Here is a 15,079-nt window from a genome sequence, read left to right on the forward strand (position 1 = left end):
GCAGCCACAGCCCGCACAGCTCTGGGAGTCTGATCATGACATCACCATGTTTATCCAGGAAGTGACATCACCATGTTATCCAGGAAGTGACATCACCATGTTATCCAGGAAGTAAAGCCTTGATGCTGTAGTAAGTGCATGGAAAAAAGCACTTTATAAGCATTTCCTGTAATAAATGTATATTGGTGATTTGTATAACTTTTGAGGGGCAATATAATACTTTATTAAAAATTTTCGCCGGACTTCTCTTTTAAGGTTCATACCCTGATCCCAGCTCCCCCTGTCTATTCCTGCGATCCCCGTACCTAATTCCTCTGCTCAATTTACCTGTTACCTGACCTCCCGCCTGACCTTTCACTATCCAATTGTTTACTGATTTTGTACTGCGTTGCCCGTTTGGTTCTGACTTTGGCTTGTTGACTCTCCTTTGTGTTGGTTTGTCCGTCTCGTTCTGTGTTACACTTACACCAGAGCAGGGACTGCCTTTGTGATTGTCTGCGGCTGCCTAGGGCCGTTTGAGGCAAGTAGGTAGGGACGGTGGGTGGGTTCAGCCTTAGGGCTCACTGTCGTGTCCTATCCCTACCTCCCTGTCCTGACAGCAGTTGGGTGAGATAACTGGGACACATCCATACGTGAGTACGAAGATTTCTTTAAACACTATCACAGTTAAAAAAGTGGCATTTTTTTTGCAAATCATGCAGAACTGTAGCCAGGAGACAAGACACCACTGAAAGTACAAGTGTGTTTGGGTGGCCCTGGTCCCCCAGGAGCTCAGGGCCCCGGGCCTATTATAATCTGTTACTGCTAAAAGGATTACATTCCAAAAGCAGCCCTGGTCTAAGCAGTGAACTGCTATTAATAATGTTTAAAGGGGGAAGGGAGGTGAGATTATATTCAGCACTGTGTAAATAGTAAAAATACGAGTATTTTCACGAGGCATAGCAAGCAAAACTTTATAGGTGGTCAAAGGTAAGAGAGAAGCCTTGAATTACCTTTCAAGCCTATAAAAGACATGTATTTACGCAATCCTGGCTCCCTCCTGCACATAGCACTAGGTAAGCCCTGTCCTTCTCTTCCTGTTTTTTCCACCTTACTCTCTGTACTGCTAAAGACAGAATTCTCCTAACAACAGGTAGTGGACAGCAGATTGCAGGGAAGAGAGACACCTAGTGGCCATGAATATGTTAGATATCATGAATATGTTAGAGATCCCTTAGAGGGAAGTTGCTTGAAACAACAGAGACCATTTAATCCAATACAGCATCTATGGCACAAGGGAGAATGACTGTCCAGACCATGTCAGTACCTCCATCTAATGTGGCAATTGGTAGCCAACAGTCTGTCTTCCAGACACCTCATGTTGCTATACTGCCGACACATGTTCCCCATAAACCTCCTCTGCCCCTTTCTACCAGTGTTCCAGCTCCAGACCCTTATGCATCTCCTATAGTTAGGCCTCTGACTATGAGGGTGCGCCTCCCAGCTTGCCATTATATTACAGACCTTGTTACCTGCGCTGGGTGCTTGGATGTAATAAGATCATAACACGACTTTACTGGCAGGATTATTGTGCTGCCGAAAATGTTCTAATGGGATCCGACAGCTCGTTGGAAAATCAAATTCTTCTATGTAGGTTCTGCTTCTTGTCAGGACAAATCGTCCCAGCTCAGATCAGATCAGATTACAGAAGATTTTTTTTTCCCAAAAATTTTTTCCAAATCTGATTAGAATTGGAAATTTTGGAGACAGAGCGTTAATTATGGGAAACTTATTTCTGATGTGGAAATGTGACTTCCTGCCGAAAACATCCTGCAAAGTGCGAACAATGGCGTCCATTCATACAGGAAAATATGTATATGTATATACATATGCGTATGTATAATCCTATCACAGGAAGCCCATAGGGATGATGGTAGACATGGTCAGTTGCTTCGAGGGGAGCTACTGTAGTGATAAAAGGAATTAAAAAAAAAAAAAAAAAAAAAAGGATATATAGTTGTTGTTTTTTTGGTAAACCAGGGTAACAAGCAGTATTGTGTCCATTACCGCCCTCATAGCACTTTATTCACAGGATTTGCACCCAATGGAAGGTGCCAGGGCATACATATCATTGATTTAGCCGGTATGGCTGCTATGGGTCCCTTACCTTGGGGCCCTAAGAGAGATAGAGCCTAATGATGATGTAATGCTGCGTTTACACGAAACAATAATTGGCCTGATCGTACGATTAACGATGTCGGAGTAACAATTTTTTTTCATAACGATCAGCGTTTAGACGGTACGATATATCGTACGGAAAAATAGTTTTGTGATTGCGCGCCCGCAGCCCGGCCCCCCGCTCATCCGCAGCCCGGCCCCACGGTCAACCGAAGCCCCCTGCGCTGCCCCGATCGCCACTCCCGCCGCCGCCCTCAACGATTTCTCGTTCGTCGTTTGATTGTTCACTGCGTTTACACGTACGATTATCGTTCGAATTCGATCGTTATCGCGCAAATGAGCACGATAATCGTTATGTGTAAACGCAGCATTAGTGATGTCACTGCTGTTATTCAGCCTCAATGAGTCACATCTGTTTCTCCTTCTCTACATTTCAGAGAGGCTGTTTGCCAGTAGTACACACACAGACACTTCCTCTCTTAGTTGGCTGGCCACTCAAGCACAGCACATACTCCTCTCTGCTATACTATAATATAATGACTCTAATAATATATAATAATGAACCTGAACTGGACTGAACAAACTGGCACTGGGCTGAGCTGATGCTTTACACCAGGGATGGGGAACCTTTGGCCCTCCAGCTGTTGCATAACTACAATTCCCATCATGCCGAGACTGCTTTACACAGTGCACTACTATAGATTTCATGTGGCAGGGAAAAGGGGGTTACTGATTCACTGGTGTTGCATTCTGCTATGTGAATAGAAATATATAAAAAAAAAATCACATTTTTATAAGATGAGATGGAAGCCTAGATTTACCTTTCTGAGAGATTCTCATACACCTGCCGAAGGAAAACCGGCTTATAATGTTTATGTGCACAGACCAAACTCCGCCCCCCCCCCCCCCCCCACTGCACATAACAGTAGCTTCTATTAAAAAATCACCCTGTCACCCTCCAGTCATCCTGTACCTATCAGCTGCTGTATGTCCTGCAGTAAGTGTTGTATTATTTTCAGTGTGACACAGTGCTCTCTGCTGCCACCTCTGTCCGGAGCAGGAGAGGTTTTCTATGGGGATTTGCTGCTGTTCCGGACAGTTCCTGACATGGACAGAGGTGGCAGCAGAGAGAACTGTGTCAGACTTGAAAGAATACACCACTTCCTGCAGGACATACAGCAACTGATACGTACTGGAAGACTGTGGATTTTTAAATAGAAGTAAATTACAAATCTTTATAACTTTCTGGCACCAGTTGATTTGAAAAAAAAAAAAGTTCACTGGAGTTCCCTTTAAAATTAGACTAGACAGTATACAGGTAAACTACAGTAGATTTATCATACAGCCTGATATGCTGTGCTTTTGAAGATCGTCCATTGCAGTAAGAATTAGATCTTTTTAGTCCAGCTGATTCAGCTTTCAGTAAATGATTTAAAGAGGTTGTTCAGGCAAAATTAAGAGGAATGTGTCAACAGAAAATGACCTATTGTATAAATAAAGTTTTTAAGGTAAACATATTTTTAAAGAATTTTTGGTGATATTTTCTTCGAATTTTCCATTTTTCTATCTATATTATAAAATAATCCTGATATCTTGCAGTTCTCATTCTCACCACTGGGGCTAAAACTAATCTGAGACTTTCTGTTTTGTCTGTAATGATAAGAGGAGGCTGCAGTAAAGTGATCTGTACAGCATTGCAGCGTCATGTGACACCAGGAGATAGAGGAGACAATAGCAGCTCCCTGTGGAATGACCTCTTCACAGATCACAGAGCGCGCTCAGTAATCTCTCACATTCATCTCAAGAGTCTGTCTATTGTCATCTATGACCATGAGGCTTGCTGTAAAGCATGTCACCAAATGCTGTTAAAAACAGCCCAGGCAATATGGCCACCCCCATTATAATGTACAAAAAGTGAAATAAATAAAAATTAAAGTAAGAAAATAGAAACAGATTAGTATGTGACTCTAAAGGGTAAAAGAAAATGTAGGCGACACATTCCCTTTAACTTGTCCCGAAGCTACAGAAAGAGCTTACTCAGCTTATTCCGGCAGCTCTATAGGAATGAATAGAGCTGCAGGTCACGTGCCATACCCGCGGCTGTATTCATAACAAAGAAGTCGGGGCCTGATACCGGCGAGGGGTACAGAGGTCGGATACCCCGCAATCTCTTACTTGTCCCTGATCCTGAGAATAGGGGACACGTTAATTTTGGCCGGAATACCTCTTTAAGTTTCAGCTTATGAATCTCGACTTTGAACTTTCAATTTACTACAACACCGAGAAGAAAAGAGCAATTCAGTCAGATATTATGGCTGATCGCACCGACCAGTGCAAAGTCCAGAACTCTGCATCTCAGCCATTCATCCTGGAAAAGATTCCTCTAGGTCAGGACAAGGTCGCAGTTGTCGCATGTTAGCATGCTCTAAAACAACGGACTGGCAGAGATACTCGACTTGTTACATAGAGAATGCGTTATGGGATCCTATCTATAAAGGTGAGTCTGTCTGCCAGGCATTGACTGGTTCCAACAGGCAGCTGAATTGTGAATGCAGCTCTGGACGTAAATGAAGTATGAAACATGATGTAATGTGAAATGTGTCACCTACAAGCCATAGTAATAGTAATATGGCGGCACTAGCCCCGGGCATCCCTGATCTCAGTAGGATACAGGACGCTGCTCTGTTTGTGCAATGATCTGCGGACTATTGATGTGTAATCTCAGCATTGGTATGAATTTGTGGGGAATGCACAGAATCGGGGTCACATGACTCGTTATAACAGAAGACCCTGGAAAGCGAAAAATTCAGATAATGTCGATATCAGCAAAGTGTATTCTTTCGTGGCGGGCGGATGGGCCCGATGAGTCTGTGTTTTCCCCGTCCGCAGTGAGTCCCACAATTCTTTTTGACTTTTATTACAAACGCGCGCTTACAGGAAGCCGCCGCCTGCTCACTTTATGGGACTTTTTTTTATTGTCGCCAACTGTGAATCTGTTCACTAAAATAAATGCAGTAATAAGATTTAACCTGAACGGCATTATAGAGAGGTTCCCTCCTTTTTGGCGTCCCCCTGCCTCAGCCATGGAGAAACCAGACAGAATTCTCCTAACAACAGGCTGTGAACAACCGATAAGTGACTTACACGTGCCAAAAATATACCAAACATGTGGGACACAAATCTGGTCTTAAAGGGGAACTCCAGTAATTTTTTTTTGTTCAACTGGTGTCAGAAAGTTATATAGATTTGTCATTTACTTTTATTTTAAAAAATCTCTAGTCTTTTATTACTTATCAGCTGCTGTATGTCCTGCAGAAAGTGGTGTACTCTCTCCAGTCTGACACAGTGCTCTCTGCTGCCACCTCTGTCCATGTCAATAACTGTCCAGAGCAGCAGCAAATCCCCATAGAAAACCTCTCCTGCTCTGGACAGTTCCTCACATGGTCAGAGGTGGCAGCAGAGAGCACTTTGTCAGACTGAAAAGAATACTCTACTCCCTGCAGGACATACAGCAGCAGATAAGTATGGGAAGACTGGAGATTTTTTAATATAAGTAGATAACAAATCTATATAACTTTCTGAAAATAAGAAAAATCTCCTTTAAGAAGGAGAGGATGAAGATTGCCTCAAGTGAAGAGGCTGATCAGAGGTCACATGACTAAGATGCAGTAAGGTCATGTATGGATGCAGCAGAGCTGGGATGAAACAGATGACACTGCAGGCAGAGTGGTGGTGAGTGTGCACTATATGGGGGGGGGGATGAAGGAGGGCTTCCTTCGTCCCATTCATGTCAGTTGTCAATCAGCTTGGTAATGCAGTAAGGTCATGTATGGATGCAGCAGAGCTGGGATGAAACAGATGACACTGCAGGCAGAGTGGTGGTGAGTGTGCTTTATATGGGGGGGAGACACAGGAGGGCTTCTTTCATCCCATTCATGTCAGTTGCCAATTAGCTTTGTAATACAGTAGCCATTTTTTACTTCCGTATTATGGCCACAACCTCCAGCCCCAAAGCAGGTCTAATGGCCTAAACCAGGGATGGGGCAACCTTCGACCGTTCATCTGTTGCAAAACTACAATTCCCATCATGCCTGGACAGCTGAAGGTTCCCCGGCCTAAATGGAAAGCCTTCAGGTCTCCAGTCCGGCAGTAATACAGGTGCAATAACACCACTCAAGGGTCAAATGCCCTTTAAGATACTGTCATCCTCTGGGGGAATACTAGGTATCTACCTCTCTAGCTCTCATCTATGTGTGGAAGGGTTAATCCCATTACGGCTAGGCTGGGAGATATATATACACTGTGTCAGGCAGTATTTGTGGTTGTGTGTGCCCTCCCTCCTGGCTTTTTTTTCCAGTGTTTTTAAACCTCCCTCCCCACCCACTGTAGATGATATAGTTTCTCCAAGCCCTGGAGCCGCTCATTGGAAGACAGAAGTTTTCCTAAGGAGTTAGCAGGGAGTGACCAGGGGGGACACTTGGCTGGAGCAGCACCGGTGGGGGAGAGACCATCGCATCTTATTGTGACAGAAGACGCCCTGGAGCAGTCAGCATGGACCCCAAGTGAAGGATTTCCCATACACAAGGCAGATCCTATGGCTCTCATCATCGTAAGGGTCAATAGATCCCCCCTGCTGATTCAATGAGGTCTGGGGAGGAAGCGCAATCTCACTGCATGGATATAGTCTGCCAGCGACTCCTCCACCTATAGGATTCGCTCCCTGGACCAAAGGATAGAAAGGCAGAAAACACCAAGAACATTTCTTCTTCTTCATCATCATTCCGCCGAAGATTTGTGGGGGGGAAATGGAAAATGAAGCGGCCAAAACGGTGGACAATCAGATGGAGAAATACATGTAATTATGGGATGAGAGGGAGCGTGTCTGCGCCACCGCCACCGCTCATGTCCTCATAGACCTTCACCATTAACCCTTTCCCCCCTGCTTTGCCTCCCTCTCTGCTTGCTGTCAGATGGTTGCATCCCTGCCTCTAGTATCTCTGCACCCCCCCCCTCCTGTTTCCCTCTCCCTCGTCTTCTTCTTCATCCTCCTCTCCCTCCTCTCAGCTTCTCAGGCTGTGGGCACCAGGTTATTTATTGGCTCCGTCACTTTAACATCTTTCTTTTTTTTCTTCTTCTTTTGAAGAGTTACAATAATGGGGAAATCCGAGAGTCAAATGGACATAGTAGAAAAATCCAATAAATCTGTGAAAAAGTCTTGGAGCGTGGTGGAGATCGGCCTCTCGGTGCTGCTGTTCCTGATGACCTGCGGTCTGATCGCCCTCCTGGTCCTGTACACGACCAACAAAGGTAAGACGCATCTATTCTTATGGTCGGTCGGTGATGCAATGGTTAACACAGGGGTAGGGAACCTGGGCTACAAACTACAAATCCCATAATGCTTTAGCTTTGGTTGTCCGGGCATGATGGGAGTTGTAGTTTTGCAACAGCCAGAGAGCCAAGGTTTCATACCCCTGGGTCAAGGGATACATGTGAATTGGTCGTTTCTGCTTTGCTATACCTGTTTGATTGCAGTGACACACTCAGCTCTGCTACATCAACATTTAAGTGTTTATCATTTGTGCACCATGGTAATTCTGCGAGTTAAGGTAATGAAGTCGGGTGACTGGCAGTCCTAAGCAAAAACCATAGAGAAAACACTATATATTACCACAGCCTGTGCCAATCTGCAAACTCAGCTCAAATGAGTTAGTGTGCGATCTGGTAATACGGTAGTGGTAGTAGTATGATGCTGCAGTATTAATGCAGCGTGACTATTCTAAACAAATGTAACAGGTTTACCTGTAGTCCTATGTACAACAAGAGATACTTCATACGGACACCATGAATTTTGCTAAATGCTATATCTAACAATCTCAGCTCTGCTACATCTGGTAATCTCAGCCCTGCTACATCTGCTAATCTCACCTCTGCTGTATATGGCAACCTCAGCTCTTCTATATATGGTTATGTCAACTCTGCTATATCTGCCAGTCCCTGCTCTGGTACATATGGCAATCTGAACTCTACTGGCAATCTCAGCCCTACTACATTCCGTAATCTCAACTCTGCCACATCGTGTAATCTCATCCCTACTACATCATGTAATCTCAGCTCTGCTACATCTAGTAATCTCATCCCTACTACATCATGTAATCTCAGCTCTGCTTCATCTAGTAATCTCATCCCTACTACATCATGTAATCTCAGCTCTGCTTCATCTAGTAATCTCAGCTCTGCTACATCATGTAATCTCATCCCTACTACATCATGTAATCTCAGCACCGCTACATCTAGTAATCTCATCCCTACTACATCATGTAATCTCAGCACCGCTACATCATGTAATCTCATCCCTACTACATCATGTAATCTCAGCACCGCTACATCATGTAATCTCATCCCTACTACATCATGTAATCTCAGCACCGCTACATCTAGTAATCTCATCCCTACTACATCATGTAATCTCAGCTCTGCTTCATCTAGAATCTCAGCTCTGCTACATCATGTAATCTCAGCACTGCTACATCATGTAATCTCAGCCCTACTACATCATGTAATCTCAGCTCTGCTACATCATGTAATCTCAGCTCTGCTACATCATGTAATCTCATCCCTACTACATCATGTAATCTCAGCACCGCTACATCTAGTAATCTCAGCTCTGCTACATCGTGTAACCTCAGCTCTGCTTCATCTAGTAATCTCAGCTCTGCTACATCATGTAATCTCATCCCTACTACATCATGTAATCTCAGCACCGCTACATCTAGTAATCTCATCCCTACTACATCATGTAATCTCAGCTCTGCTTCATCTAGTAATCTCAGCTCTGCTACATCTAGTAATCTCAGCACTGCTACATCATGTAATCTCAGCACTGCTACATCATGTAATCTCAAAACTGCTACATCATGTAATCTCAGACCTACTACATCATGTAATCTCAACACTGCTACATCATGTATTCTCAACTCTGCTACATCATGTAATCTCAGCCCTACTACATCATGTAATCTCAGCACCGCTACATCTAGTAATCTTATCCCTACTACATCATGTAATCTCAGCTCTGCTACATCTAGTAATCTCAGCTCTGCTACATCATGTAATCTCAGCACTGCTACATCATGTAATCTCAGCTCTGCTACATCATGTAATCTCAGCTCTGCTACATCATGTAATCTCAGCTCTGCTACATCTAGTAATCTCAGCACTGCTACATAATGTAATCTCAGCTCTGCTACATCATGTAATCTCAGCCCTACTACATTCCGTAATCTCAACTCTGCCACATCTAGTAATCTCAGCCCTACTACATTCCGTAATCTCAACTCTGCTACATCGTGTAACCTCAGCTCTGCTACATCGTGTAACCTCAGCTCTGCTACATCTAGTAATCTCAGCTCTGCTACATCATGTAATCTCATCCCTAATACATCATGTAATCTCAGCTCTGCTACATCTAGTAATCTCATCCCTACTACATCTAGTAATCTCAGCTCTTCTACATCATGTAATCTCATCCCTAATACATCATGTAATCTCAGCTCTGCTACATCTAGTAATCTCAGCTCTGCTACATCTGGAAATGCTCAGTAGAAGCTGAGGATGAGACGCAGGACACAACACTGAGGATACCTGCAGGTTATTAGTTGGATGTGTATTGTACGTATGCCCGGCCACCCCAGCACTGCCAGCACACACTCACATCTGCCATATCTCACAATCTCAGCTCTACAGCATCTACATGTTACCCTACTTGATTTGGACGTCTGGGCTCTGCTATATCTTGCAATCTCAGCTCTGCTACATTTACCAATTTCAGATTTACTGCATTTGGCAATTTCAAATCTGATGAATCTTGCAGCCTCAGTTCTGGTACATTTGGCAACTGCTGCACAAACCCAGCTCTGCTACATATGGCAATCTCAGCTCTACTGCCTCTGGCAATCTCAACCTGGCTAGATGTGGCAATCTAAGCTCTAGTACATTTGGTAGTCTCAGCTCTGCCACATTTTGCAACCTCAGCTCTCCTGTACCTAGAAATTTCAACAATGCTCTATCTGTCAATCTCAGCTCTGCTCTATCTGTCAATCTCAGCTCTGCTCTATCTGTCAATCTCAGCTCTGCTACATCTGGCAATCTCAGCTCTGCTACATCTGGCAATCTCAGCTCTGCTACATCTGCCAGTCTCAGTTCTGCTATATGTGGTTATTACAACCTTGGTAGACCTAGTAATCTCAGTTCTACTGTATCTAGCAATCTCAGCTCTGCTACACCTGTATATATACCATATGCACATCTTACATCACTTGCCGGGCCCCGGGCCCATTTCTAATCCTCATAGACCGGCTACAATTACCCGCCAGGAATCGATCAGTCAGGTGTTTTGCAGCGGCAGTAAAGGGTTAAGTGCGGCCTGTCATGCATGATTACCCCCTTACGAGAGGAGACAGATTGCTTCTATACAAATCTATAAACCCTGAAATATTTCTTTACACCCTGTGAGCAGCAGCTCTGAAGCACTATTGATTTCTGAGCGCTGGGCCGATCGGTCATAATAGAAGTGATTATTAATATTACACCAGCGCTGGTCACTGCCAACAACCTGGCTCTATATATATACAGATGTAGCAGAGCTGAATCCGTCACATGTGCTGAATCCCTCACATGTAGCAGAGCTGAATCCGTCACATGTAGCAAAGCCGATGTGATGATATTTGCTGGATCAGCAAACTTACATAGGACTGCCAACATTTCCGTTCACATCCCTATGGAGTTTCAATCACTGCCTAGCTAAGCTGAGTTTGTCATGTGGCACATGGTGGTATTATGATCCCTTAGAGCCATAGGGAAGATCATTACCAGTTACCAGAGTGTCCACACATCACACTCAGCTCTGCTACATCTCTATATTGTAATTCATGAAAATGCAGCAGCTGGGAATGTAACATCCCTATGACTGCTCTGCCTGGCACAGTGAGTAAAGGAATGGAAGAGAGGGAGTCTGTGATGTCAGGCCGTCCACTTGGCCAAATAACCTGTATAAATGAGGGTCTACCTCAGACTGGGTAGATGGGCCTGCCATGACAAGCTAATAGATTGCTGCTTCCCATAGAGGCTATACATGGGACTGGAGCATAGATGGCACTTTTCCCCAGTGGCTTTACTGCTGCTGCAAAACTACAATTCCCAGCATGCCCTCTGGCATAGCTGTGGCTGTCAGGGCATGCTGAGAGATGGACAGATTGGAGACCACTGTCCTATGGCTACACAGACATGCAATAGACAGGTGTGGCAGCAATGGGGCTCACACCTATTTGGCCTGTAGGTGTCACTAGTGAGATGTGTAAGATTCCGTCATGTCCTGAACGTGTCCTTGAATATTATCTGTATTCGGGTTTATACTGTTATGGGTCATTTTAGATTTTTTTTAAAGTAAGATTTTCTTTTTATTCCACTTACATCATTTTCAGTCTGTCGCAAACGACTATTCCAGTTATGCACTGATAGAGTACACCTATAATGGCACGATGAGAGTTGTAGTTTTGTTATACATTTCATACAGCCGTTGCAAAACGACAACTCCCATCATGCCTTCATAGCTAAACTCTGCTATGGCTTAAAGGGGTTGTTCACCTATTATTGACCAATGTGTCCTCTGATCAGCCTCTTCATTTGAGGCAATCGGCATCCTCTCCTTCTTAAAGGGGATCTCCGGTCATTTTTCTTATTTTTGAATCAACTAATTTCAGAAAGTTTTAGAAATTTACTTCTATTAAAAAATCTCCAGTCTTCAAGTACTTATCAGCGGCTGTATGTCCTGCAGGAAGTGGTGTATTCTCTCCAGTCTGACACAGGGCTCTCTGCTGCCACCTCTGTTCATGTCAGGAACTGCCCAGAGCAGCAGCAAATCCCCATAGAAAACCTCTCCTGCTCTGGACAGTTCCTGACATGGAGGGAGGTGGCAGCAGAGAGCACTGTGTCAGACTGGAGAGAATACACCACTTCCTGCAGGACATACAGCAGCTGATAAGTACTGGAATACTTGAGATTTTTTAATAGAAGTAGATTACAAATCTATATAACTTTCTGGCACCAGTTGATGTGAGCTATCCCTTTAAAAAGAGTTGTAGGTTGTGTTTGATGATTCTACTGATTCTACTTCTATAATACTGTTCTATTTATTGGTGGGAACCATCACATTGAGAATGAAGCTATAGAAAATGCACACTGATAACGCTGATAGCACCACCCACTTGACTGTTTAGAAAAAGAGACAAAATATCCTGGAATTTTCCTTATAACTATGTATCAATCCCAGGGCTCCAGATGGCGACCAAAATGGTCGCCAATGCGACTAATATTTTGCAAATGGCGCCCAGATTTATTAATCTGGGCGCCATTTGCGACTGGCCCCGGCGGCGGCGCGCTGTCTCTTTAAGATGCGCGGCTGATGCGCGGCTGCCGGGGGTGTCCCGTCCTATCCCCGGCAGCGCGGCGCATCAGTGAGCTGCCTGGGGCCCTGACTTCCGGCACAGGAAGCGCACGTCAGAGACGCTTCCTGTGTCAGAAGTCACAGCCCCGGCGTACAGGAGCTCACTGATGCGCCGCGCTGCCGGGGATAGGACGGGACACCCCCGGCAGCCGCGCATCAGCCGGGGACAGCGTCCGAAGAAGAAGAGGATCGCCGGGGGAGCGGGTTGTCAGGTGAGTTTGTGTGTTTGTTTTTTTTTAAATATTGCTTAGCATAGAGGAAAGGGGGGGGGGCATCTATAATGGGGGGGAAGAGAAGGGGGGGCATCTATAATGGGGGGAAGAGAAGGGGGGCATCTATAATGGGGGGAGAAGAGGGGCCATGTTCAAGGGGGGGAGAGGGGGCTATCTATAAGGGGAGGGGGTATCTATAAAGGGGGGAGAAGAGGGGGCATCTATAATGGGGGGGAGGAGGGGGCATCTATAATGGGGGTAGAGGGGGTCATCTATAAGGGGGGGAGAAGAGGGGGCATCTATAATGGGGGGGGGAGAGGGGGTCATCTATAAGGGGAGGGGGCCATCTATAAGGGGAGGGGGCCATCTATAAGTGTAGGGCAAACTGGCTGCAGACACTGGGAGATAGATATATGCACAATTATTATTATCAGGGCCCCTCAGGTGTCTGTATTGTAGGGGGTCACTTGCATTAGTCACTAGGTGAGAGATATATCTATCTATATACACATCTTGTGGGGGGTCACTATGGCTGCAGTCATAAGTCTAGCTCAGTATGTATAGACTGTTGCAAGCTTTTAAAGGGAACCTGTCACCCCCGGTGCCGGGGTGACAGGCTCCCAACCCCCCGTTAGAGCCCCCTATACTCACCTCATCGCGCCGGGTCCCGCTTCTGAAGATGGTCGGGTCACGGAGATCTCAGCCGCTGCAGCCCGGCGCGCACACTGAGAGATGAGTCCAACACTCATAGAGAATGACGGAGCGCTGGACTCTCCTGTCATTCTCTGAGCGTTGGACTCATCTCTCAGCGCACGCCGGGCTGCAGCGGCTGAGATCTCCGTGACCCGACCATCTTCAGAAGCGGGATCCGGCGCAATGAGGTGAGTATAGGGGGCTCTAACGGGGGGTTGGGAGCCTGTCACCCTGGCACGGGGGTCAACAGGTTCCCTTTAAGTTCAAGTTCAGAAGAGTAAGCCTCATTAAAAGGCTAGCCAAGTGAAGCTGAAGTACTGAGTCAGACTGTATATGGTTGTCAGACTGGATATGGTTGTCAGGTTGCAAGTTTCCATGTTGAACATTTTCAAACTAAGAAAAGAGAGAATCTAAAGGAGGAGGAGGAGGAGGCTGCCGTGGCCTCTGCACACAGTAAGTCCCATGTAACATAACATTAATTTTACATGGTTTAAAATGTTGGCGACCAAATATTCTATTTGGCGCCTAAATTTTTCAGGTTAGGAGCCAATGGCTCCTAGGTAAATTTTTTAGTCTGGAGCCCTGAATCCGCTCAGCTCCTCCTGCCCTATCACATGCTGCCTGCAGAACGGGCTGCATTATTGATGTGACCGGTTCCCTTTAAGCAGTGGAGACCGACACACAGGCAGAGCAGAACTAAAAAGACAGCAGTAAAGATATACATCTGCCCAGCAATATACATGTATATTAATGTATAAATTTATTATATGCAAAACCCCCAAAACAGAACCTGTCATCACAGACAAACAATTAGCTGACAAACAAGAAAATATTGAATTATCAGCTAAATGGGTCAACGAATTATCGACTGTCAGCTGCACATCTTTCCATGTAATAGACAATGTGTGGCTGTCAGCTTCACATCTCCCTGTGTAATAAGTAATGTGTGACTGTCAGCTTCACATCTCCCTGTGTAATAAGTAATGAGTGGCTGTCAGCTGCACATCTCCCTGTGTAATAGACAATGTGTGGCTGTCAGCTGCACATCTCCCTGTGTAATAAGTAATGTGTTGCTGTCAGCTGCACATCTCCCTGTGTAATAAGCATTGTGTTGCTGTCAGCTGCACATCCCCCTGTGTAATAGACAATGTGTGACTGTCAGCTGCACATCTTTCCATGTAATAGGCAATGTGTGGCTGTCGGCTTCACATCTCCCTGTGTAATAGACAATGTGTGGCTGTCAGCTGCACATCTCCCTGTGTAATAAGTAATGTGTTGCTGTCAGCTGCACATCTCCCTGTGTAATAAGCATTGTGTTGCTGTCAGCTGCACATCTCCCTGTGTAATAGACAATGTGTGACTGTCAGCTGCACATCTCCCTGTGTAATGAGTAATGTGTGGCTTTCAGCTGCACATCTCCCTGTGTAATAAACATTGTGTTGCTGTCAGCTGCACATCCCCCTGTGTAATAGACAATGTGTGGCTGTCAGCTGCACATCTCCCTGTGTAATAAGTA

The 15,079-nt window shown here is 45.2% G+C and overlaps 1 protein-coding gene across 1 annotated transcript in view; it reads left to right on the forward strand.

The window, feature by feature from the left end:
- The first annotated feature begins 6,557 nt into the window (after positions 1-6,557).
- The window catches only part of MMEL1 (membrane metalloendopeptidase like 1), a 95,515-nt gene continuing 86,993 nt past the window's right edge, over positions 6,558-15,079 (forward strand). Inside the window, exons 1-2 of the mRNA XM_069947277.1 lie at positions 6,558-7,012; positions 7,301-7,464. Coding sequence (XP_069803378.1) covers positions 6,963-7,012; positions 7,301-7,464 — 214 coding nt within the window. The 5' untranslated portion in view covers positions 6,558-6,962. The remainder of the gene's footprint in view (positions 7,013-7,300; positions 7,465-15,079) is intronic.

This window comes from Dendropsophus ebraccatus, chromosome 12 (genome assembly GCF_027789765.1).
Source record: "Dendropsophus ebraccatus isolate aDenEbr1 chromosome 12, aDenEbr1.pat, whole genome shotgun sequence".
In the NCBI taxonomy this organism is placed as follows: Eukaryota; Metazoa; Chordata; class Amphibia; order Anura; family Hylidae; genus Dendropsophus; species Dendropsophus ebraccatus.